General features: G+C 37.7%; 2 protein-coding genes across 2 annotated transcripts in view; one reads left to right on the plus strand and one right to left on the minus strand.

Annotated features, from left to right (window-relative positions):
* The window catches only part of akap6 (A kinase (PRKA) anchor protein 6), a 178,597-nt gene extending 174,552 nt beyond the window's left edge, over window positions 1-4,045 (minus strand). Inside the window, exon 1 of the mRNA XM_081347605.1 lies at window positions 3,920-4,045. The gene's annotated coding sequence lies outside the window, so the exon portion shown is untranslated. The remainder of the gene's footprint in view (window positions 1-3,919) is intronic.
* Window positions 4,046-6,327: 2,282 nt separating this feature from the next.
* Window positions 6,328-24,864, plus strand: zranb1b (zinc finger, RAN-binding domain containing 1b). Its single transcript, XM_081394554.1, has 10 exons — window positions 6,328-6,773; window positions 9,868-10,829; window positions 11,935-12,122; window positions 12,215-12,368; window positions 14,283-14,354; window positions 15,022-15,220; window positions 15,914-16,034; window positions 18,027-18,156; window positions 19,122-19,351; window positions 23,662-24,864. Exons 2-10 carry the CDS (start codon window positions 9,983-9,985, stop codon window positions 23,878-23,880), a joined length of 2,160 nt encoding a protein of 719 aa, XP_081250680.1. The 5' UTR covers window positions 6,328-6,773; window positions 9,868-9,982; the 3' UTR covers window positions 23,881-24,864.
* The last annotated feature ends 1,070 nt before the right edge of the window (window positions 24,865-25,934 follow it).

A 25,934-nucleotide genomic window follows, 5' to 3' on the forward strand; every position in this document is an offset into this window, starting at 1 on the left:
AAGGGAAAGCAATATTTAATGTCAAATCATTTTCACTGTTTCAGCAAATATTTATGTAACCTTAAAAACAAAACAAAACAATTTTTTTTGTGTGTGTGTGTATATATATATATATATATATATATATATATATATATACACACACATATACATATATATATACACACACACATACATATTTATATTTAGATATTTATTTATATTATATATAATATATTTTTTCTATGGTTAAATATTTCATATATATATATATATATATATATATATATATAAAAGAAAACAATGATTTTAGGGCAGTGGTTTTTAACTGTTGTGTTGCACTTATATGCACTATGTATTCCATTGTCTAGTGTATGATTTTTATTTTAAGGATATTTTGTCATCCTCAACTGGACTCTGATAGCCCCTCCCCCTTTGCTACAAACGGAAAAATAGGACAGTTAAGAGCATGAAATCTCCAATATTCCACACTTGCAGTAGTGTGTGAACTCACCACTCGCACTATTATTATTACAACGGCATACTAGTGCATAAGTGTGCAAATTGGGACGCACCTAACCTTTTTGACTCCAAGGCCGCCTGTTGTCAAAGACCATATTTGAAGATAGTTCTGGTACATGTGCTGTAAAGACAGAGCTCTTCGTTTTCTATTTTTCAAACAGAAACTAGGAGTGGCAATATATAAAAAAATAAAATAATCAGAAATAGTTATTATTATTAACTAATTAAAATGATTAAATTCCATAATCCCAATAAGTCAATGTTCTTCATTTACACTTTTAATTACCAATGAACTTACATGGGTGCAGAAGTTTACAAATCCCAAACCCTAATGCAATATCAATGCAACTAAGTGTTTACATGACACCATTTTCAACTAAAACAGAACACTAAAACTTTAGCCAATAACTTACACGACAATGGCATTTTCGAGGCCTGAAAATCACTTTCAAAATGTACGTTTTTAAAAAACTACCATTATTATCTCTGAGTAAACTACAAAAACACAAATTTGTGAAAATAGTGACGTCCTGCGCATGTGTATTACAGTATATCTAGTGTTTCTTTACAAAGTGGCATCACCAATGACTGGCCTGCCTGCATAATACAGCGTTTTTTAGTCGTTTTAGTGGATCCCTGTAAAACGCAAAAGAAAAACGTTTCCTTTTTAGTACATCATTGTCGTGTAAATGTATCCTAAAATGCCTTATCAAACACTGACTGATAAGAGCGTCAGCAAATGACTACTTAAAATATACATCAAATAAAAATAACATTCAAATTCGCTGTATATTGGAAACATTATTGATTAATAGCTGATAACGATTCAGTATAGTTTTCTATATCTAGATTGAAACATTTAACAACACTGAAGGTGATCAATTCTCATTTTTAAAGCATTATTAAATATTTTTCAAAGCTCGCTGAGAATGCTCCATGATTGCCTGGCCGACTGCTGCCACACCCTGGGTGGTGAAGTTAGATGACAGCTGCTCTCATTATGTTTGAATGATGACAGAATGACACAGAGACAGACTGACTGCACTGACTTCAATTAATTGAGATATGATACCACCACCAAAGAGCTGGAAAAAGCCAAAAATATATCACTATTTACAGCAGCTTTTAACTGCAAACAAACCATAGTTAATGTCAGGCTTAAATTGTGTTTGGGTTCGGCACTTAGCTAAAAAGATTATTTTACAGTTTTACTACGTCAGGACGTTGAAAGACACAAAATCTGCCATGAAAGCATGGTACCCTGAGCAAAAGTCTGCTAAACAACAACATTTTCAGAATGCTTGTGCTAATTTCAGTCTGTTTACACACACAATATGCCTTAGAAATGCCCTTATCTCTCAAGAGCACAGGTCTCACCCCAGTATTCTGGGTCATCTGGTCCCCGTCATAACAAGCTCAGAGAGCAGTGTTGTGTTCAGGGCTTCATATGCAAAAAAAAAAGCAGACAGTTACACAGAATATTCTGGGTTTATATAACAGGGGTCAATGCTGTGCTCTGTTCTTCACCCAACCCCTGCCTTCCACGCTCAAACACAGACACAGACGCTTAAGCACAGACCCTCATCACCATAATAAAACAGAGCTCTCGTGGGAGAGGGAGGGGCGGATCACAGAGGAATCGCTTCCCAAAACTGCAACAGTGCCTAAAGCTACAGGACTGAAATACACAACTGTCTTTCTTAAGAGATTTAAGAAACTTAGATAAACACAAGCACACTGTAAGGACAAAACTAAAACAAAACGGAATAGATCCATTTTATCTAGTACATTTATCACATGATTTCTCTTTCAATTGTTTACATACTTAACTGTAATGTATATTACTACCTACTCTTCACCTACACCATTAGATACAGTACATAAACTGGGAATTTTAACATTGTATTAATTATAATATAGAAATCAGTAATTGATTTGACCAACACACATTACATATTTTAACATTTCGACTATTTGAGCAGCCAATCATTTATAGGTAAAGCAATCAGCTATATTATTATTATTATCATTATCATAATTCATATTTTTAATCATTTTAGTCAAATTATTTAGGATTAACAAATTTTATGGATTAATTGGGGTAAAAAAAAAAAAAAATATATATATATATATATATATATATATATATATATATATATATACACAAACACACACACACATACAAAAAATGATGTGTTAAAAAAATAATAGTAAAATCACACAATTAATATTTAAAATATTTATTATTTATTTATTTAAACCTGGAATTAAAAACTGGAAAGTGACAGTTTTACAAAATTAAAAAGTTTAAAACAAATTAAAATGATAACATTATATGAGTACAGAATATTGCTAGCTAGCGAATTTGTGGCATATTAATGTCCCACTGATACTTATAATGTCTTCTAAGAGCACAATATGCCCGTTGAAAATTTAATTTAAATGACCCTAGATAACATGATCATCAGGTTGTGGATTCCACACCAGCTAGGGTGCAAAAAGACATTCCTTTCCAAATACTACAAAATTACAATTTCAGCTTTGAACAGTTATGCTGATAATATATTTTATAATGAAAAAGATTACATTTGAAGCATTTCACTATATGTAGAGGTGTCCCCTGACAGCGCATTGTATGTGTACAGTATATATTGTTATGTACACTGTGCATAATATTATATGATGAGCACTGGTTTACTGTGCCCTTTGAAGAAAACCATCAAGTCATATGTCCTTTTTTTTCACCAAGTTAACTTAGCCAAGGTAAACATGAATTTTAATTGTAAGCCTGTGGTGCAACACCACACCTTAGGACACGCACACATGATGCCTCATCAGGAAGGAAGCAAATCCATTCTAATATCTCAGAGCATGTGTCATGCAACACCAGCCTTTGCAGGGCGTGTGTTTGGGCCCAAGGTGACGAGGCAGCATCTAAAGGAGAGAGGACCATGACCAAGCAATGACACAGGCGTACCCACCGGACCACAACTGCTCTTTAAATCCTGCGTTCCCTAATCCCGACCCTGTAGCACCATACAGACTGACATGCAACGGAGACCTAGAAACGTGCTCAACACAAACAAACAAGCAGGGCTATTGAGCTGAAAGCGCTGGGCCACGCTTCTGTGTAAGGCGGGTGGAGAACACACACACTGACCGACCACGCAGACAGAAACAGGAATACTGCAAAAAGAAAAGGCAATGTATGTTTGGCCCCCCTTGTGGATACTATTTGTGCATGCGTCAGGTCCTTCCAATGCAGGCCACTTCAACAATGCTCTCTCTCTCTTCACAATTTCCCTATAACTCCTGCTAGTATCATATCTCATCCATGTTCAAATCCACCCTGCTTTTAATCAAAAGAAGCATAAATCCAGCAGCCCTTAGGAGCCGAAGACAGAAGCCGGGTACTCACCATAACACTACCTACTCCATTTTCCCATCCAGTGCGGTTGTGTGAGGGAGGTGCCTGCTATACGATCCACTGCAGGCTGCCTGCCTCATGGACGGATGCTGATGATGTAGCGCCTTTCAGGAGAGCAGCCCAGTTACCTTGGAAACTGAGGGGTGATGGAGTGGCCGTGCTGCTCTCCCATTGGCTGGTGCTCTCGCTGTGGGGCCCCTGGTGGGTGTGGCTTCAGATGAGAGAGGAAGCAGAACTGTGTGAAAGCACAGATGCACAACATCAGAGAGAGTGTTGTCCTTTTGCAGTAACACACACAGACAAAGACACACTCATATTTACTATATAAGAGCTACACCGTTTTTATAGATTGTAACTTTATCCCTCGGTTTCACAGACTAGGTTTAAGATAGTCCCAGACTAAAATGCATGTTTCAACTGTTTTAACTGAAGAAAACTTGCACTGAGATATCTTAAAATATGTCAGTGGCATTGTTTTGTCTCAAGATGCACACCAGTAATGTTTATTTTTTTCGAAGGCACGTTTATAAAAGCAATTTAAATGTCCTAATTAAATTAAGGCTTAATCCTGGCTTAATCTAAGCCCTGTCTGCAAAATCAGGCCAAAAAGTCTTAAAATATACAACTATTTCCTTGATGATAATAAAAATCTCACTTATTTTCTCTAATCCCTCTTAAAATATACCTTTTTCCCCCTCTCCTTACAAAAAATACTATGGCAGTACAATGGTACAGTAATGATAGCTGATGATAATATTGTATATTAAAACAGATAAAGGCACATAGAACAGCACTATAAAACAATATTTTAATATTTATGCTTATATTATTTGTTTCATATTAAAATCTTCATACGTTTATGCGTTTAACATTTTAACACTAATTCAAAATAAAAGTACCATAAAATCATATAGAAACAATATTTATTTTATTTACTGCCATTTACTGCTCAATTTACTTGCCATTTTGCCAACAATCGGCTCATTCACGAGTCATTGATTTCGAGTTACAATTCATTTAAAGTTAATTTCGATTCGAACATGACCAATAGAGATGATGTCTGAGTGAATAAAATGTACCTTTCATAAATAATCGCTACATTTTCACCACTTCCATTGCGCAATGCGCGCCTGTTAAACGCAAACACCAGCCAATCACAGAGACTTGGAGGCACTGCCTCCTCTCGAGTGACTTGTAGTCTAACGTTACATTTTTGGCGTTTCTCAACTTCGCATTCACGCCACACTTTAGAACATTAACGCAAGGAGGAAAAAATAAGAATTGAAAGGAAGCCGTTTTCCGCTGAGAACGTCTTCCAGTCTGCCTTTGCTGTCCTTGGGACCGGTTGGGATTCGAGACGCGCCGCTAGAAGTTTGACATTGACGACAAGCGCCATTGGTTCTCGCGTGTCACGTGACCGACGCGTTAAGAGAGATGAAGATTATGACATAAAATAAAAAGTAAATTGTCATTGTAAGGAAAATTTGGAGGGGAAATATATTTAATAGTTACTAGTTATGGAAATAATGTTACAATTTAAATATCCTGTAATATATATTAATATAATTAAATATATTTTATTGTGTAAATATATATTTATATATCATATGTAATAAAAATATAATTATAAGACGTCTCATTTTTTTCTCGCTTTTGATTCTGGGATGGATTTTGATTCTTGTTGCAGTAGTTTATTGAAACCACTGGATGGCGACAAAGTTACGCTTTACTAATGATGCAACACTGTTTTTTTTTTTTTTTTTTAGAGAATAGATTATTATTCTATAGAAATTTTCTTCTAAAATTGAAACATAATAATTAGCTGGTGGGGGGGGGTCAATGATTATGACTAACCTAACCCTAACTAATAAGAGACATAATGTACTCTAAAGAAATGTTATAGACAGAAGATAGCCTATTCAAAATGTAGGAATAAATTATACTTGTGTTCTAAAGCTAACAGTCTTTCCTTCATAAAACGAATACATTGATAATGTACAAAAGCATACTACTAAACAAATGAGTAAATGGAACTAACTGTTCATCTAAACTGTGCCCGACATTTATTGTTTTAACATAAAAGAAGATTGTTCATGCTTCACGCAGAACAATCTAACGGCCCTGGAGCTATGTAGTCAACTCTTTTATTTTTGTTTTCATTGACAAACTGCCCTTATGTCACTGCAGATGATGCTGCGGTAGATCTTTCTGAAACGATGACATCATCCCACTGGCCTTGGCAGTGGAGCCGAACACACGAAACACACTCCATTTTGGCTCCAATCCAGAGTGAAACCTAATATTCCACCCATGGTATTCTAGGAGCCAACATGGCGGACAAAGAGCAACAGTTTCCTGGTTGTTATTGCTTATGAAGGAAGTATGCCGTGAAGCCCTTTAACGAAAGAAATGCGCCCTCATTGGTTTCCACGGTGTTTACGGACCGAGAGCCAATCATATGTGCCCGCTGATCCAGGTGATATCCCTCCTACCAGTATCTCCGGAGTAGGTTTATTTTGGTTTACCCCCCGCTCCTGTGCCGCCGCCATTAAAGCCAGTTAGTATTGGTAACATCGGCAACAGATATGGGAATTCCGGTGTTGAAAACCCTTTAAAAGCCGCTTTGATCCGAAGATCGCGGTGGTGTTTGGGGTTTCAGAGGAAGGGAGAGGAATAACATGGGTGTTCGGACGCAGAATCGCTCTGCTGTCGCGGTAGATTGTCGGTGCTGAGCTGCATTTGGACCCGATCGGATTGGGTTTCGGTAGGACAGTCGTTCGGTTTGCAGAAGGGCGAGCTCGGGAACGGCAGTGTTTGCAAACTGAAGTGTGGAGTGCAAAGACAGGTAAGGGCCTTTATATTTCTGTGGGAGGGGAGAAATCACAGTAACAGTATATGCAACAGGGCAAATTCATGCATATTATTTTTTTTTGTTTCCTAATGCTCGGGTAGCTATTATTTAGGCTACAGAAATATTTAATTATTTATTTAATGGTGATTTATTTTTAAGGAAGTGAAAATGTCAACGGACAGTTTAGCCTACAGTACAGTAGAAGTCAGCTGTATGTGTTTATTTACAGTGCCGATACCAACACCAGAGCTTTTTTTATGGTGTTGTTGTAGTTCGGGGGAAATCGACACCTCGGTGTGGAATTCCGAAGCGAGCCGAGAGTGTTTACAATATATCCGCGCAGAGTTTCTACGGATACATTTGAGCTGTGTATACATTTGAACTTGATACATTGTAGTGGCGGAAATGCTTTTATATCGCCCGTTAGAGAAAAAAATTCCTCTCACCGTTATAGCCAGATTTTTCCTGTCGTGTAACAACAAGAGGTATGTGATATATTCCTATCTAGACAGTATTTGTACAGTTTCAGTATTGCGTCTAGTATTTTGACAGCTCTCTATCCAGTCTGACAGATTCTGACCCTTCGAAAACATTGAACGTACGTTACAGGCTACTAGTTCACTACTAACTTACTGTTGTGAAGTTTTAAATGTTTGTTCTTGACCAAATGTGGGGGATGAAAAGTAGAGCTAAATGTAATATAAAAGTGGCAATTATGATGATTATACCATGTTTTCATAGACGTGCCACGGTAATAACCCGGTTTTCTTTGACTTCCATGTAAAATCTGTGGCACAGTACCGGTCAAAAGTTTGAAAAATTACTGTTTTCAATGTTTTTGAAAGTCTCTTGTGCCCATTAAGCCTGCATTTATTTGATCAAAAATGCAGAAAAAACAGTTATAGTGTGAAATATTATTACAATTTAAATGAATGGTTTTCTACTTTAATATACTTTAAAATATAATTTATTCCTGCATCTTTACTCCAGTCTTCAGTGTCACATGATCCTTCAGAAATCATTCTAATATGATGTTGGAAACAGTTGTGCTGCTTAAATATTTTTTATAACCGTATGAATAACAAGTTAAAAAAGAACAGCATTTATTTAAAGATAAATGTATTTAGCAAGGATTTGTTAAATTCATCAAAAGTGATAGTAAAGATTTATATTGTTACAATAGACTTATAATTTAAATAAAAGTTCTATTTTAACTTTTTTTTTCATCAATGAATCCTGAAAAAAGTATTTAAGCAGCACAACTGTTTCCAACATTGATAATAAATCATCATATTAGAATGATTTCTGATGGATCATGTGACACTAAAGACTGGAGTAATGATGCTGAAAATTCAGCTTTGCATCGCAGGAATAAATTACATTTTTAAAGTATATTAAAATAGAAAATCATTATTTTAAATTGTAAAAATATTTCACATTTTTTTCTGTATTTTTGATCAAATAAATGCAGGCTTGATGAGCATAAGAGACTTCTTTCAAAAACATTAAAAATAGTAAACTTTTGACCGGTACTGTATATGTGAATTATTCAGTACCACTCTATTACCATTTTCATGACACTGTACCATGTTACCACCATAGGACAAATTTGTCAGGGAAATCTAGGTCATCATGAATTTTTTTTCCCTTTTTTTTAAACAAATGTTAATAACCAAAATCTAGTCCAATAACCAAATGAGAGTGTAGGAATGTAGGTCAAAGGATGTGACCGCTTGCCCCAGTGAGCTGGATTCATCTCTGTCATATTCCACCTGTTTGGACTGTCAGGAATAATCCAGAGTCCTGAACAACTTTCCGGTCTAAAAAGCCTTTCAGAATAAATGTATTGTGGTCGTTTTTATTACAGCAGCAAATGGAAAGATTAAGGTCGCTCACATAGAGGGAAACACATGTGATTGAAAAGACAAAAGACAGATTTCTGTCTGTTACTATATAAAGAGACATGGAGAAAAGCACAGAATGTACATACTGTCACGCATGTCATCATGATTTATGCTGATATACTTTTATTTAAATCAAGTGCATGGTAGCTTATAACAGTCGGTTAAAAAAAAGGTATTTTAGGACAAATGCAAAAAGTTACTGCATGGTAACATCTTTACCTAGTACTTTAGAAAAAACAAACATTGTATTTAATTGTTAACAACTGTATTATAGTGGGGTCCAAAAATTTAAGACAACATTGAAAACCTGGGATTCATGATTTTGACAAATGTATAATAAAGAAAGGTTAAATGTTGAAACATCCTGCACTATTTCTAGGTCACTAATCAAATGTAATCAAATGTGTGACATCGACCATGTAACTCATCTGTTCAAAAGGTCTATTGGAGCACAAGATGCTCTTGGAACATTTTCAAATCAGGTTTTTTATTCTAAACTTGTGGATTAAATCAAATGATATCAAAAGTGGAAAACCAGTGGGACAAACCAAATAGTATTCTAACTAAAGTTTGAGGTCGGTACGTTTTTTATAAATCTCACCAAGGCGGCATTTATCTTACAAGTATAGTAAAAAATTCAAATAAAATGTGAAATATTATTACAATTTAAAATAACTAAGTAATATTTAAATATATTTTAAAATGTAATTTATTCCTGCAATGGCAAAGCTGAATTTCCTCCAGTCTTCAGAGTCACACAATCCTTCAGAAATCATTCTTATATGCTGATTTGCTGCTCAAGAACCATTTTGTATTATTATCATCAGCTCTGGAAACAGTTGTGCTGCTTAATATTTTGAATATAGAATTGTAAAAGAATTTTTATGTAACAAAGTAAAAGTATTCACTGTTACATTTGATACATTTAATGCATCCTTGCTGAATAAAAATGATGAATTCCTTTAAAAAATACTTACTGACCTCAAATATATATAGATTTATATATATATATATTGCTGCTGCTGTTGTTGTTGATAAATGACTTATGCTGTTAATATAAAATTTAGAATAATTTCACTCATGATATTTTATATGATGTATATCAAATATTTTCCTATTATTGTGCATCAGCATAGTTCCTTTCCCAGCAAGAACTAAACTTTGCCTGTCTGTGATTATTGCAGGAGAAGCTGGAGGCGCTGTGACTGTGAGCGAGTGAAAGCAGGTGAAGAACGGAGGACCGGCGGGCGGAGGGGAGGGAGGGGGGGCGATCAGCTGGTGTGACCGGCGCGAGCGAGGATGACAGATTTTGGCTTGAAGTGGAGCTGCGAGTACTGCACCTACGAGAACTGGCCGTCCGCCATCAAATGCACCATGTGTCGGGCCCAAAGGCACAACGCGCCCATCATCACCGAGGAACCCTTCAAGAGCAGCTCCAGCCTGGACCCCCAGCTCTGCACCACCCAGGGGGGCTCCACTCTGCTCATCTGCCCCGACTCCAGCGCCCGACCCCGGGTGCGGATCGCAGATGAGCTTCCCGAGACCAGCAGCAAATGGTCCTGCCGCATGTGCACCTACCTGAACTGGCCTCGCGCCATCCGCTGCACGCAGTGCCTCAGTCAGCGGCAGCAGGGCTCGAAACAGGGTCCGCTCAGTCCGTCGGAAGCCCCCCAGACTTCAGACTCGGGCTCCAGACCCTCCCCGGTCACCTCGGACCCCTGCGAGGAGTACAACGACCGGAATCGGCTCAACATGCACACGCAGCGTTGGCCGTGCTCGGTTTGCACCTACGAGAATTGGCCAAAGAGTCTTAGGTGTGTGGTGTGCGACCACCCTAAACCCAGCAGCACGCCCGAGCCGCCCCAACAAGATTCAGAGGCGGAGAGCGCCACGTCCCCGTCGATAGTAAACGAGCAGGAGCGGGATAACGTAAGGACAGCGGGGGGAGGCGGGGTGAGCGGGGGTCTCCGGGGCAGGCAGAGGAAACTCTCTCCCCCTATGTGTAAAGGGCAAGCGGAGGTGAAGATCGAGCTGGCGTCGGGAGCGGTGGGCAGCGATAATGAGCAGGAGGCAGACTTTAAAAAACTCAAACAGATCCGGAACAGGATGAGGAGAAGCGACTGGCTCTTCCTGAACGCCTGCGCTGGTGAGAGATGAGCCCCATTAGTGGCAGATACAGTTTCCCCAAAATGTATTTAGCCACATTTTAAAAGTGTCTGAAAGTCATTGCGTTAGATTGAGTGTCTGGATCAGCACTCAAATGCTGCAGGATCTTTTCTCCTCACTTACTATCTTGCTCAATCAGCTGGTGTTTTGGTGATTATTATTATTTATTTATTTTTTTAGATATGGTAACACTTTTACAGTAAGATCTAACTTTAACATTAATGCATTAGCTGACAACTAATAATGAGTAGTTTGTTTTTACAGCATTTATCAATCAGTTAATACAAATATGATCGTCCATTGTTCATGTTAGTGCATTAACAGATACAACTTTTGATTTTAAAAAGTAGTAAATGTTAAAAATTAACATTGACTAAGATTAAAGGAATAGTTCACTTCAAAATGAAAATATTGTCATCATTTACTCACCCTCAAGTTGTTTCAAACCTGTGTGAATTTCTGTCTTCTGCTGAACACAAATGAAGATATTATGAAGAATGTCAGTAACCAAACAGTTGATGGACACCATTGACTATGGAAGTCCAATACTATGGAAGTCAATGGTGTCCATCAACTGTTTGGTTACCGACATTTTTCATAATATCTTCATTTGTGTTCAGCAGAAGAGAGAAATTCATACAGGTTGAATAAATTACTACAAAATTTTTATTTCTAATTGAACTATTCCTTTAATTAATGCTCTGGTCTAGAAGCATTGTTCATTATTAGTTGATGTTTACTAGTGTTAACAAATGAGAGCGTAATGTAAAGTGTTACGGATTTTTTGAAGTGTGGCTTAACTGTGATGTGAAGTGGAAATTAAAAGCTGAATCTTTTGATATCAGCTGGTATCAAACCTTTATTATCATCACTGGTTTGATACAAGCTGACTTTTTCTCTCTCTCGTGGACTCTGCTACGTCTGTCTGCTCTCTTGCATCAAAGTATGAACTCATTGATCTCTAAAGCATCATCATTGTCTTCTGGGAAATTCCTATTGCTCCTATAGATCTGATGGGAATTGAACATGAAAGAGTTGTGAAAGCGGAAATCAGCTCGCTCATATGTAACGCACACTTTCATCAGGTGTAGTCGAGGGAGATCTGGCCGCTGTGGAGGCGTACAAGTCATCAAGCGGTGATATCGCACGTCAGCTGACCTCAGACGAGGTGCGGATTCTCAACCGCCCGTCTGCGTTCGACGCTGGTTTCACGCTGGTGCATCTGGCCATCCGTTTCCAAAGACAGGACATGCTCGCGGTGCTGCTCACGGAGGTCAGAGTTTTACATGCGTATGTGGTGGGTCAAGGGAGGGCAGAACAGAATTAGTCTCACAAAATAATTGTTTGTTTGCAAATGTATTTCAGGTGTCTCAGCAGACGGCAAAGTGTATACCGGCTCTGGTGTGTCCTGAGTTGACAGAACAGATCCGCAGAGAGGTGGCGGCAGCACTTCACAGGCGTAAAGGAGAATTCCCCTGTTACTTCTTCACTGACCTCGTCACCTTCACATTACCAGCAGGTGATCACTCACAAACCTCCCGCCCTGGGATCTCACGCTTTCAGACCACATGGGTCACAGAGACCTATTTAGGGTGGGCCGATTTTTATTTTTACACTAAAAAAAACACTTACAATGGATCTTGCTACCAAAAATATCACAATTTTATTGTGCACTATGGATGGATTTAACAGACTAAGCTAAATAAATCAATGTATAATGAAATTATTAAATTAATCATAGAATGCTGTAGTAATAAGTAAATAAAAGTATAATGAAACATAAGTATAAAAACGGTCAGTCAAGCTTTCGTCGTTTTTTGCGCTGTTCAAAATGGCGTTCAAAATGTTCAATTAAGAGTGTTCAGAGGAATAGTTCAGTGTTCAAATGAAACTTCTGTCATCATTTACTCACCCTCAAGTTGTTTCAAACCTGTTTATGAATTTCTTTCTTCTGTTGAACACAAAAGAAGATATTTTGAAGAATGTCGTTAACCAAACAGTTGATGGACACTGTATTTTTTTTCCTACTATGGAAGTCAATGGGGTCCATCAACTGTCTGATTATCGAGATTCTTCAAAATATCTTCCTTTGTGTTCAACAGAAGAAAGAAATTCATACAGTTTTGAAACAACTTGAGGGTGTGTAAATGATTTTTAAGTGATCTATTGCTTTAAGGCAATATAACATTACAAAAAATAACGAACATAGTTAAAGATGAAAATGACTCCATTACAATTTACAAGTCAGTAATTAACATTAAGCCTTTGAGTATCTTATTTTAACAGTACTAATTATTTTACTTGTAATGAATATAGGCTCAAAGATGCACTAGTGCTCCACACCTAAGAGACATGCCAGGGAAAAACAAGAAACGACTGATTTGTGAGGAGAGCAATAACATGTTTATTTTCTAAAATCTAAATAAAACTGAACATTCCAATATTGCAATAAATCAAGGTCGACAGCTTCTTAAACGTCTACAAACACTCATTCTCAGTTTAGCTCAAGTGCTCAAAAAGGGCATAAGTAAACCAATACCCTTTAAAAAGGTCTCTTCAGTATGATGGATAAATAAAATAATGTTACGTAAAATTAAATAGTCCAAGTCTGCTTGCACTGGACACTGGTTTCGACTGCAGTCATGTCCTCGTCTCATATATGAAACACCTGCGATTCAGCAACTACCTGCTAATGCACTCATATTTGTGCAAGTAGCCTTGTTGACAAGTTTGTGTGAGTAAGGGCAAAACGCACAAGATATAGTACTTTCAATGCCCACCTTCTTTTGTAAAAGTTGGGTGCCATGCAAAATCAGAAATGGTCTAGTTATTGGGAGATATGAGGGTCCGTGGCTCTACTATTGGTGAAAGCGTAACGGCAACTTGGATCAAGTGTGCCTTGATAACCAATCCCATTAAAGCCTTGACATCATTGAATTTCTTTCAGAGTTGTGCGACAGTCATTCACTGTTTGCAGATACCATAGAAATTGATGTCCCAAAATAAAGTCCCGTGAACTGAATCATATTTGTCGCGCAATTGTCCTTGACTTCTGTTTTTTTGGTGTAAACTTTAAAAATAGATCAATCAAAATTAATGTTTTAAGAGACATCCATTAAAAAAAATTGTACTGTCTTATGTTATAAACTGTATATATGCATTATAAGTGGCTTTGGCAAAATGCATTTAGTAATTGCATTACTCATCTCAAATATAATGGTGTAAAGGGTGCATATGCTTATTTAAAAATGTAGTGAAGTAGAGTAAAAGTTGCTATTATCTATCTAATTATATTTACTCAAATACTTTACACCACTGATTGAAAGGAAAACTATTTAAAAGTATGTTTAAAAGTGGAATAAAAATCCACAATATGTCCCATTTTACATACAGTAGGGTTGTAACTGAAAAATGTATTTTTTTTTTTTCAAAGATATTGAAGACCTTCCCCCAAATGTTCAAGAAAAACTGTTCGATGAGGTTCTGGATCGAGATGTGCAAAAAGGTAAAGTTAATTTTTTTTTATTTTTTTTTATTTATTTATTTATACCTTAAAAATGGGCACCAAATAAATAATGGGCAACATATAAAACTTTTGAGTCTAATATGTGTTTCTCAAGAGAAAATCTAGATCAGTGCTTCTCAACTAGTTTTTTCGGCACAACATTGGCCTTGTTTGCAAGTAAACCTGTATTTAATACAATTTGGGTCATATGTTCTTTTACCATGCATTATTTTGTTTATATTTATTGAAGATGTAACTCAAGCTATCCACGTTGTCATCTAATTTAACTAGCTTCTACCAATTTAACAGTGTGCCAAGAAATTGTAAAGTTTGGGTGCACAACCTTTTAGACATTAACATCAAAAGATATGGGAAGCTTTTTTTATTTTTTATTAATCAGCCTATTTGCTGTCCTAATGATCCACAATTATACGTCGTAGTAGGTTGAATTAATTTTTTTGCATTTAGTATTGTTCCAGATCAGAAAAAGACCTGCATCCTGTTTTTGGGTTGCGACCCACCAGTTGAGAAGAAACTGATCTAGAAAATGCCTTAGCTGATCTATTTCTGTTGCATCCCTGAAGATCTGCAGGCAGCTAGCAGAAACGAAATTTATCACTGGATGTGCAAAGAAACGGGTTGCGAAAATGATGTATTCTGTGTTCAGAGCTGGAAGAGGAGTCTCCCATCATTAACTGGTCTCTGGAGCTGGGCACACGTCTGGACAGCCGGCTGTATGCTCTGTGGAACCGAACCGCGGGAGATTGCCTTCTGGATTCTGTGTTACAGGCCACATGGGGAATTTACGACAAGGACTCAGTCCTGAGAAAGAGCCTCAACGATAGCTTACACGACTGCTCTCACTGGTAAGACAGGAAATTAGTAGGCTGGGTTCACATTAAAGGTGCAGTAAACACTGTTGAAATTTGAAATCAACCCAAACAAACACACCCCTCCCTTAATTTCTCCGCCCCCAAAATGGATGTCTCTTCATCATAGCTGAAGCAAAGCAAAATAATGTTTCTTGAGAATAAAGCGATATTCTCTTCCTCTTGCTCACTTTCTCTCCTTCCCCATCATGAGTGGACACGCCCCCTGCTGCTGATTGGCTCACTATTTCCTCCCCCATTATGAGTGGACACGCACCCTACATCTGATTGGCTCACTCTCTCTCTCCTCCCCATCATGAGTGGACACGCCTCCTACCTCTGATTGGCTAACTCTCTCCCCCCCATCATGAGTGGACACGCCCCCTACCTCTGATTGGCTCACTCTCTCCTCCCCCATCATGAGTGGACACACTCCTACCTCTGATTGGCTACAAGTGTGTTGTGCTGCTCGGTGTGATCCACTCTCAACAGCGTTTTTCAGAAATTGCTATTTGCACCTTTAACTACCCAGGACACCCTAGTATTGTTTTGCATGGGAAGCATCATACATGTTTTCATCAGAAAATCTTGTCTTTGTTGTAATCCTTGTTGAATTGCAATGGTGTTTATTTAAATCGGTGTAATTGCATCTGTGGATTTCATCACAGATATAATGTGTGTGTATTCCAGGTTCTATACGCGCTGGAAAGAGTGGGAATCCTGGTATTCCCAGAGCTTTGGTTTGCATTTCTCTCTGCGGGAGGAGCAGTGGCAGGAGGACTGGGCGTTTATACTATCATTAGCTAGTCAGGTAAACAACCAGATTTACTGCTGCTGATAGATTCAGGAAATACATTAATATTTCACCACCTACTGAGATACCTGCAGTTGACTCATACAGAAACACACACATACAGACACACATCCCACACCGAGAGGATGAGGGCTGGATTTTTCCATTAGTTTGTCATTTCCATACAGCCTTTTGGACAGTTTCATTGTGCTTGAAGCCAACATGAAATCAGAACTCACCCTATTTACTTTGGTAATACACATATGTGGTTTTAATGTGACCGATTCATCAGTGCATGTTATTCTGAAGGAACAGAAAGTTTTTCTTTGTAAGCTTTCATCGAGATGTAAAAACTATGGTAAAAACCCACTCCAGCTCTAAACAATTGTTCTTTTTTTACTTTTTAAATGGATCATGGCATATTTCCCAGTGAGGAAGTATATTTGAAATAGTGATAACAAAATGGGTTGCAAACAGGGATGGACATTTTTCAAAAATATCATTAATTTTTTTTTTTATTATTTAAGTGAAGTTAAACGAGAAAGACGTTATTTTTTAATCATTTAGTTTTTGTCACCATTTCTGAACAAGCTTATGATTATGCAATATACACAACAAGCTTACATTTCATTTTGAGGTTTTCTTTTAGTTAAAAACATTAAACGATGAGTCTAAACAAAAAAAATACAGAACAAAATCATTTATTCTCAAGCAGAGGGAACGAAAAAAAAACTTTAATAAAGCAGCGTGCGCCATTTATCATACAGAACATACAGGGGTTGGATAATGAAACTGAAACACCTGGTTTTAGACCACAATCATTTATTAGTATCGTGCAGGGCCTCCTTTTGTGGCCAAACAGCATCAGTTCGTCTTGGGAATGACTGTTAGAAGTCCTTCTCAGTGGCCGGATGGATTTTGAGCCATTCCTCTTCCAGAACAGCGGTCAGGTCACTGTGAATCTTTGACTCGCTCCTCCAAAACACCTCAAAGTGGCTCAGAAGTATTTAGATCTGGTGACTGTACAGGTCATGGGAGATGTTCAACTTCACTGTCATGTTCATCAAACCATTCTGTCACAAGTCTTGCTGTGTGTATTGGTGCATTCATGCTGATGCGCGGCACTCCCTTCAGGGTACAATGTTTGAACCATTAGGTGCACATGGTTCTCCAGAATGGTTCGGTAAGCACACAGTAGGGAATGTCATGATATTGCAGCCCAAACCATCACTGATCCTGTGCTTCACTCTGGGCAGCAACAGTCCGGGTGTTAAACCTCTTTAGGGCTTCTCCACACTGTAACTCGCACGGATGTGGGAAAGACAGTGAAAGTGGACTCATCAGAGAACAATACAAGCTTTGCATTGTCCACAGCCCAAGATTTGCACTGTTGGCACCATTGAAACATTTGGCATTAGCACGAGTGAGCAAAGGTTTGGCTATAGCAGCCCATCCTCGAATATTGACTCTTCGGACAGCTGTGGTTTTATGTTTTCTGGATACAATCCGGGATAGTACCTGGAAATCTCTGGGAAAACCAGAGATGCAGTGTAAGTTGTCTCTTAAAAATCTCGCGAGAATCACGACTTGCTTTACGGCACGACATCAGATATATCAACAACATATGAAGCAGCCTCTATGGAAGACACTAGCACACATTTCAGGCGTGAATCATGGCAGAGTCGACGAAGAAAGCGCGGTCGGAAGAGTGCAGAGACGGCTCTGCGTGAGTGGTTTTTACGACAGTAACGTTAAATACTCTAGGGGGCGCTGTTTGAGAAAAACGGAAACTGCATAGTGTGCCTTTAAATTTTTCGAATAATTATTAAAAATGGAATATTTGACTATTTGTGCACACCCCTATTTCCAAATGGCGTTTCACGTTGATTTATGTTTTTCATAATGAAAGATAGGATTGAGGTTTCCCTAGTAAAGCAAATAAGTTGTTTTCCCATTTTATTGTTGTTACAGTCTTTCTCTGTCTCTCTGTCTTGTTTCTTCTGCCTGCAGCCGGGTGCGAGTTTAGAGCAGACGCACGTGTTTGTTTTGGCACACATCCTTCGGAGGCCCATCATAGTGTACGGTGTGAAATATTACAAGAGCTTCAGAGGAGAGACGCTTGGATACACACGCTTTCAGGGTGAGCTGTCTTTAAACACATTACACTAGCGTGTAGATATCACAATGTGGTTTGCTCGGTTTTCAATAGCTATTTCTCATATTTATGAACAATATAATTACACTTTCTGGTTATCAAAGAATCCTGAAAAAAAATAAAAGTTTTCCACAAAAATATTAAGCAGCACAACTGTTTTCAATATTAATAATAATCAGAAATATTTCTTGGGCAGCAAATCATCATATTAGAATGATTTCTGAAGGATCGTGTGATACTGAAGACTGGAGTAATGATGCTGAAAATTCAGCTTTGATCACAGGAATAAATTACATATTCAGATATATTCAAATAGAAAATGTATTTTAAATTGAAATAAAAAAAATTACTGCTTTTTTGATGAAATATAAGCATCAAAAAAATTTCATATATAAATATATGAAATATATGAATTTTGTGAGCATAAGAGACTTCTTTCAAAAACAAAATATAACCAAATATAACCAACATTGTGTATCTATAAATGTATATATATATATGTATATATAATTAGAGCTGTTTAATCGTAATAAATTAGTATCTAACATAAAAGTGTGTGTGTGCGTTAAACTAATTTAAAAACTCTACAAATGGCCGAATCTCATCTGAATAATTGACTTGGTTGATGTGTGGTGTTGTTCTAGTTATAAAGATCCTGTCACTGCACATGTCGAAGGATTATATTAATTTTATCAGTGTTCACAGTAATGATTAGTGTGAGCACATTAGCATTATTCTGTGGGCTGTTTGACTACGCCGGCCAAGAATTGTGTGATTTATTATATCAGCCACTGGCAGGCTGTTATTGCTACTATAATGACAAAACTGCCAGCAGAAACAATCAATATATCGCTGTCAACACTCGGCTGACTTCAAACACAGTGTTTGTGTTTGGGGTCAGTCACACAGGGTTTGTGTAATTACTGTTTGCTTTGGCTGTTTTCTTGTAGGTGTGTATCTGCCTCTGTTATGGGAGCAGAGTTTCTGCTGGAAGAGTCCTATCGCCCTGGGTTACACGCGTGGACACTTTTCTGCCTTGGTTGCCATGGAGAACGATGGCTACGATAATCGAGGTGCGGGCGCCAACCTGAACACCGACGATGATGTCACTGTCACTTTCCTGCCGTTGGTTGACAGCGAGCGAAAGCTGTTGCACATCCATTTTCTGTCTGCACAAGAGGTGAGAACCGCCCCGCTGACATGAAAACACTCTAGATCATGAATATTCAAGAGGTGTTATGTATGGAAGCTTGTTTCTGCCACTGAATAATAAATAAATAATAATAATTGCGACTTTTTTCTCACAATTGCGATATATCAAGTCAGAATTGACTTTTTTTCTCAGAACTGAGAAATAAAGTTGCAATTGCAAGATATTAAGTCGCAATTCTGAGAAATAAAGTCGCAATTGTGAGATATAACGTTGCAATTCTGAGATATAAAGTTGCAATTGCGAGATATAGTCGCAATTCTGAAAAATAAAGTCGCAATTTCGAGATATAAAGTCGCAATTCTGAGAAATAGTTGCAATTGAGAGATATAAAGTCACAATTCTGAGAAATAAAGTCGCAATTCTGAGAAATAAAGTCGCAATTGCGAGATAATAGCCATTTCTCAATATGCATTCTTGTCTGTACTTGTGTTCTTGTGGACTTGTGAAACGTCATCAGTTGCTGCCCTAGTACTGTTCCAATTCAAAGTTCACATCTAGCCAAGTCCAGTTCGAATCCCCGGATGTGTTCTTGATCCGCCCCTTTTACCGAGGATCAATAGCGTCAATAGCAGAGGAGAAATCCCGCATAATTTAAAAATACTGCTATAATTGTGTCACGAAATGTAGTTTTAAGAGTATTTCAGGCGAGAACGCAGTTGTTTAAAGCTCAAATCTTTGGTTTATTTATAAAGATAGCGCCTATTTGAAAATTTGATCTGACGTTTTCGGAGTTGTGAGAACCAGGCAATCGGACACTCGGCGCTCGTACCCCGCCGAGAACAGCCTTTCCTCGGCTAGTGCTGCTGACTTGCCGCTGGCTCAGATGTCTCTAATCTAGTGGTTTAACATTCGTCTTGTGTATATCTAACGGGTGATTTATTTATTTTATTTGTCTCATTAATCTATAATTTGTTCCCTGGCAAAACGTTTTAGCTGAGGGCAAAGTGAAGTTTCATAGCTTTATTTAACGTTTGTCTATTTAACTTTACTGACTTATGTTTGACTGAATCGTTGGCTTTATTATTGTATAGCTTCTTATACCTTTTAGGCTACTTATACTTTTAGAATGGCTATTATTGATCATTAAAGCTGACATTTAACAAAAAAAAATAAAAATTGTAATTGGGAGATATAAAGTCATGATTCTGAGAAATAAAGTCGCAATTGGGAGATATAAAGTCGTGATTCTGTGAAATAAAGTCGCAATTGGGAGATATAAAGTCATGATTCTGAGAAATAAAGTCGCAATTGCGAGATATAAAGTCGTGATTCTGAGAAATAAAGTCGCAATTGGGAGATATAAAGTCAGAATTGTATGATATAAACTCGCAATTATGTGTTATAAAGTCAGAATTGCGTGATATAAAGTCGCAATTGCGAGAAGAAAAGTCAGAATTCCGACTTTATATCTTACAATTCTGACTATATAACACGCAATTGCGACTTTATATTTTGCAAGTCTGAGAAATAAAGTCAGAATTGCGAGATGTAAACTCGCAGTTGTGAGATAAAAAGTCGCAATTATCTTTTAAAATGTTTATTTTGTGGCGGAAACAAGCTTCCATAGTTATGGCCTGTTTACACGGCGTCCGAATTTTCAGTCATTTGTTTTTAATGATTGATGTGTAAAAAAAAGTCCGGAAATCAAACAAACCATTCATTTTAGTATCCAAATATGTTTTTTTTGTTTTTGGTTTTTTAAATGGTAAAAAGTTCAACATCATACTCTTTTTGTTGCAATTTTTTTTTTATTAACTGTTATACTGTGTACATTTAGTTTTAAATAGGAAATATGTAAGTATGTACAAAAAGAAAATAGGATTTTTCCTTTGGCTTTAGGATTATTGCAGAAAATAAGCTTTGTGACCAACAAAAGATTATGATTCTGACACATTCATCATGATAATCATTTGATGTTTTTATGAATTTTGAAGCCTAAATACAATCGGCAGGTGAGCTGTTTGGATACCTTTATAAGCAGAAAAGTAATCGTTGTTATACAGCTCAACACGGTTAGTCTAATTGTTTGTGTTCTGGATTCGCCGTGAGTCACATGTTTGTTCCTTGTTCCTCCACCTCAACACTATTCTGTCAAGTGGCTAACATGGCATAATCAGAAAGAGCTTTATTTGTAGTAACAGTAATACAGCATTATCTCCAGCATACAATATATTTTAAAGTTAATTTCATACCATTTAGCAACACAAGTCATCCAGCTTTTATTAACATGATATTCTAATATCGATCTAGATTTCTGCAATGTGCAACAACTGTCTCATAGCAGCCACCGAGCGAACGCACAGAGTAACGTTATAACTTTCAACATACTCAAATGTATTACAAGATTTATCATAATTTTGCCAAAGTGAAACAGCGCTGCGTTACTCCAAAATTTTAATTTGTCAAATAAAGTGACCTGTAGGAGTAGTAATTCAGCACTTTTATTAGAATCAAATAAAATAATGTGAATTTAAGCGTTATGGGTTATGTTAATTTTTCACCACAAATTCCACTGTTAAACACAATATTTAAAAAATTTGTTGAAATAATGTGGGCTGATGGCTTCAATGGAAGCAAATACCATTGATTAACAACCTCGTAGCTCACAGTTTATAAGTCATTGTTAAGAATCAATTTCCCTATGGAGAAAATGAATGGCTTTTTTACTTCCGTAACCTGACTGTTGCCCTCTTATAGACCTTATGTAGCCCCGCCCCTTTTCAGCGCTGCGCTCGTTGTCTTTTGACTTCCGGTCTGTATTTTCACAGCGATTTTGCGTGTTTATTAATGAACGGCTCGTTTTAAAATCTTCCCGGTCGACTGACATTTGTTCAGTCATCTGCTTTAAACATTACAGTCCTCATGATAACTTTCGTTAACTTTACATTAAGTAAATCCACTTCAAAAGCTAATTACTCCTGGACAGCAATGTCATAGAAATATACAGAGCGACCGCAAAACGGAAGTTAAAAGACAATATTCTAAAGATGGCGGCGCCCTCGTTTCTCTGGTGCATAAGTGTCTATAGAGTGGTGCAGATGTTTGCCAGTCACAACGGCAGCTTTTAAACAGGTTCTAAAGGTTCCAAATAGAGTGGTGCAGGTATGACATCACTTTTGTAGGCCAATCGGCAGTTAGCATCACGCTGGTTCCAAAATATGATTTTTCCATAGGCTTTTGGATTATCGCTAAAAACAAGCTCTGTGATTAACAAAAGTTTATGATACTTGCATGTTGTGTCCATCAAGATAATTTTCACAGATGAACACAACTTTTATGAAGTAAAAGAGTAAGGAGTAAAAAGCTAAAGCTAGGCTATAAATGAACTACACCACGGTCCCGTGACTTCAGCGTCACCATCAATAACCTTCCGACAACTCTCAGTTTTCATCTAAAAACATCTTCCCAGAAAGTTTGAGTTAGACTAGTTTATAAGAGCACAGTTATAAGCATAACGATGCTGTAACAGCTTGTTTGTATAGAGCTGGTAAGTCCCGCCCCTTCCGCTAATCCCCACTGGACCTCTAGGTTGAAAAATCGTCAATTCAAGTGAATGGGAGAAAATAATTATTTTCTGGTCCCGTTTGAATTGTGCCATGAATGTGAACATATGTTGTCTGTGAATTTTTTTATATAACTTTTCGTGTAAAGAATGCTACAATTTAGCGGGTAGAAGTTTGATACGGTTAGACTTTGTGTGAGAGCACTTTGTGGACTACAACTCTCGACGCGTTTGAAACGTCAACACCACTAGCACACGGACACTAGCTCACGGATCCCGCTAAACATGGCTGTGTCTTTGGTGCACTTCACCGCCTTCTTTCAGGGAGAGGACAAAATCATTGAGGTTGGCGAAGACCACGGGTAAGTCAACTTTATGGGGTGACGTCACACAGGCGACATGTAGTCTTTCTCGTTATGTCTTCTCCACAACTGCTAGCCGAATAATCATACCATATACTGTCAATCTCGTAACATGAAAAGTTATATAAAAAATTCACAGACAACATATGTTCACATTCATGGCACAATTCAAACGAGACCAGAAAATAATTATTTTCTCCCATTCACTTGCATTGACGATTTTTCAACCTAGAGGTCCACTTGGGGTTTTACGGATGGGCGGGACTTACCATCTCTATTGGGTTTTGGTTGAGGGAACCAGCGTGATGCTTACTGCCGATTGGCCTACAAAGTGGCGTCATACCTGAACCTGTTTAAAAGCTGCTGATATACCTTGACAAGCTCTCTGATTGGTTACTGTGTGCGTCCGTCAGATGGGGACAGAGGAGCAGCAGGAGCGCATGTTGAGGCAGTGGATGGACTGCTGTGTGACGGAGGGGGGGGTCCTGGTGGCCATGCAGAAGAGCTCGAGGAGGCGGAACCACCCGCTCGTCACTCAAATGGTGGAGAAGTGGCTGGACGGTTACCGGCAGCTCGCCGCTTGTCCAACTCTTTCTGACGGAGAGGAAGAAGAGGAGGACGAAGACGAGTGAACAAAAGAACAGTTGGCAGCACTTGACACTACAACACAGCCCTCTTGCGTTCCCCCACACACTGAAACACACAAACACACACCTTTAGCCCCAGCCGAACGACAAACCCGAGGTTTCCTTTTCGGTTTTTGTCACTAATGCGGCAAATTTGTTGCAAAATAAAGGAATGCAATCATGATTGTATTTGTCTTTACAGAGTATGTTCTTTGCTTTCGTTTGCGTTTTGTTTTTAATTTGCCGTTGCGATGCTTGTAGTGATTTAAGGAAAAAGAAGTGGAAGGAATAGGAAAGAAAATTGCAGCAATTTAAGCACCCTTTTTTTTTTTTAAAGGTCTGGTTCTGTTTGTAACGGAACCGACGCAGATGTCTACTTTTATTTGTGTAGTGTGACTCTAGACTGAGATTACTAAAACATTATTCACTACACGTTTAACAAGCGTTATCTACGAATCACATGCACGATTGCTTTTCTAAATAAAACTGTCGGTTCTCCGTTCCTCGCCCGAACGTTACGAGGAGAACGCAAGTGGACATTTCAACTCGATTTCTAACAGATTTTCTGTATTTATCTGGATAATAGTTTGTGAGCCATAGAAATGAATGCTTTTCCACTCACATCTTGTCGTCCCATCTTTGAACTGCACTGCGAACGTGAACGCTGCGAGGAAAGAAGAGGCATGTTTCAGTTTACTGTGTCCGTTGGATGAGATTTCATGCCATTTTCCGAAGGAAACATTATTTCAGCTCTTCTTTAAATGTGGTCCGTTCACTCTTTCAGTTGTGTATTTGTGTGTGATGTATGTCTTCTGTGAAATGTCTGGCCACAGGTTTTCAGTGCACGTTTTTTCCACTTGGTTTCCAAACCTTCGTCATCACATTCAAAGACTTGATGTAAACCAAAGTGAACATTCAGAGAGATCTGTGGAGTGTTTTTGCAGTGCTAATATATCTGGTTAACTGGCTTTGTTTTCCCGTTGTCATCTCCTCCTGTGTTTGTGTCCAGTCCTTTTCACGTCTTGCATCCTCATGTTTTATTTTCTTTTTTAAATTATGTGATAGTTCTGCTACACTATGGTATATTTGATATATAAGGTGGAGACCAAATTTGGTGATATTGAAGACCTAAGTGTTTTGAATGTCCAACTATGAAACTATTATAAAACTTTGAAACAAACCAAAAAGTGTGATTTTCTACATACAAACAACACTCAACCATAATGAGATAAATGCTCATTGAAGCTATTTGATTTTATTGTTGCGATTGCTATAACTTATATACTTGCTATGTAAAGTGTAATGTTTTAGACTAGTTACTTTCACAGTGTGTGCAGAACACTAATCCTGAAAGAGAATTACACGTCAAACAGTGTGGTGCTAAAATATAATGGTTATATTAATGGATTTATAATGGATTGTTTATGAACATAGAGCCTGCTAAAACAATGCATGCTTGCTTCATTAAATAATCTCTTTTTACTGGGTTTCTACCACTTTTCACCAATGACTTTTTCAGTGGATGTGCATTTTCAAAAATATTAGCTGGGACAGATTTCAATTTATGTGAGGTACCAGTAATGTATTGTGTACGAAAATGGACAATATGACCAAAAATATTTGAATGGGCACAATGGTTAAAAGAGCAATATCTTGCCAGTGAAATGTTTTACATAGCAATGGAGAACTAGAAAAGTGTACGTTCACTATAAAAAATGTCCATGAGTTTTCCATGATTTTCCCTGGTCTGAAAGTCATATTTTAAAGCTCTTATAGTTTTCCATGACTGTGGGAACCCTTTGTTTCAGTGTAAAGGTGCGGTCACATTAGCGACATTTTGTTATAGTGATCTCACGTCACTATACCTCACGCACCTCTCAGACAGAAGTCACTTTCAAAACAAGCCGCTTTCTGTTGTTCAGTGTGGCAAATTTGCATTAAAAACTCAAGCAAAATGTACCTGTACCTTAAGAGAAATAGTTAAATGTGTTGAACAGCATAAATATACAAATGAATCATTAGCCCAGGTTTTACGAATTTACAGTGTGAAATCTCAAAAC

The sequence above is a fragment of the Scardinius erythrophthalmus genome (assembly GCF_964197995.2).
Source record: "Scardinius erythrophthalmus genome assembly, chromosome: 19".
Classification (NCBI taxonomy): domain Eukaryota; kingdom Metazoa; phylum Chordata; class Actinopteri; order Cypriniformes; family Leuciscidae; genus Scardinius; species Scardinius erythrophthalmus.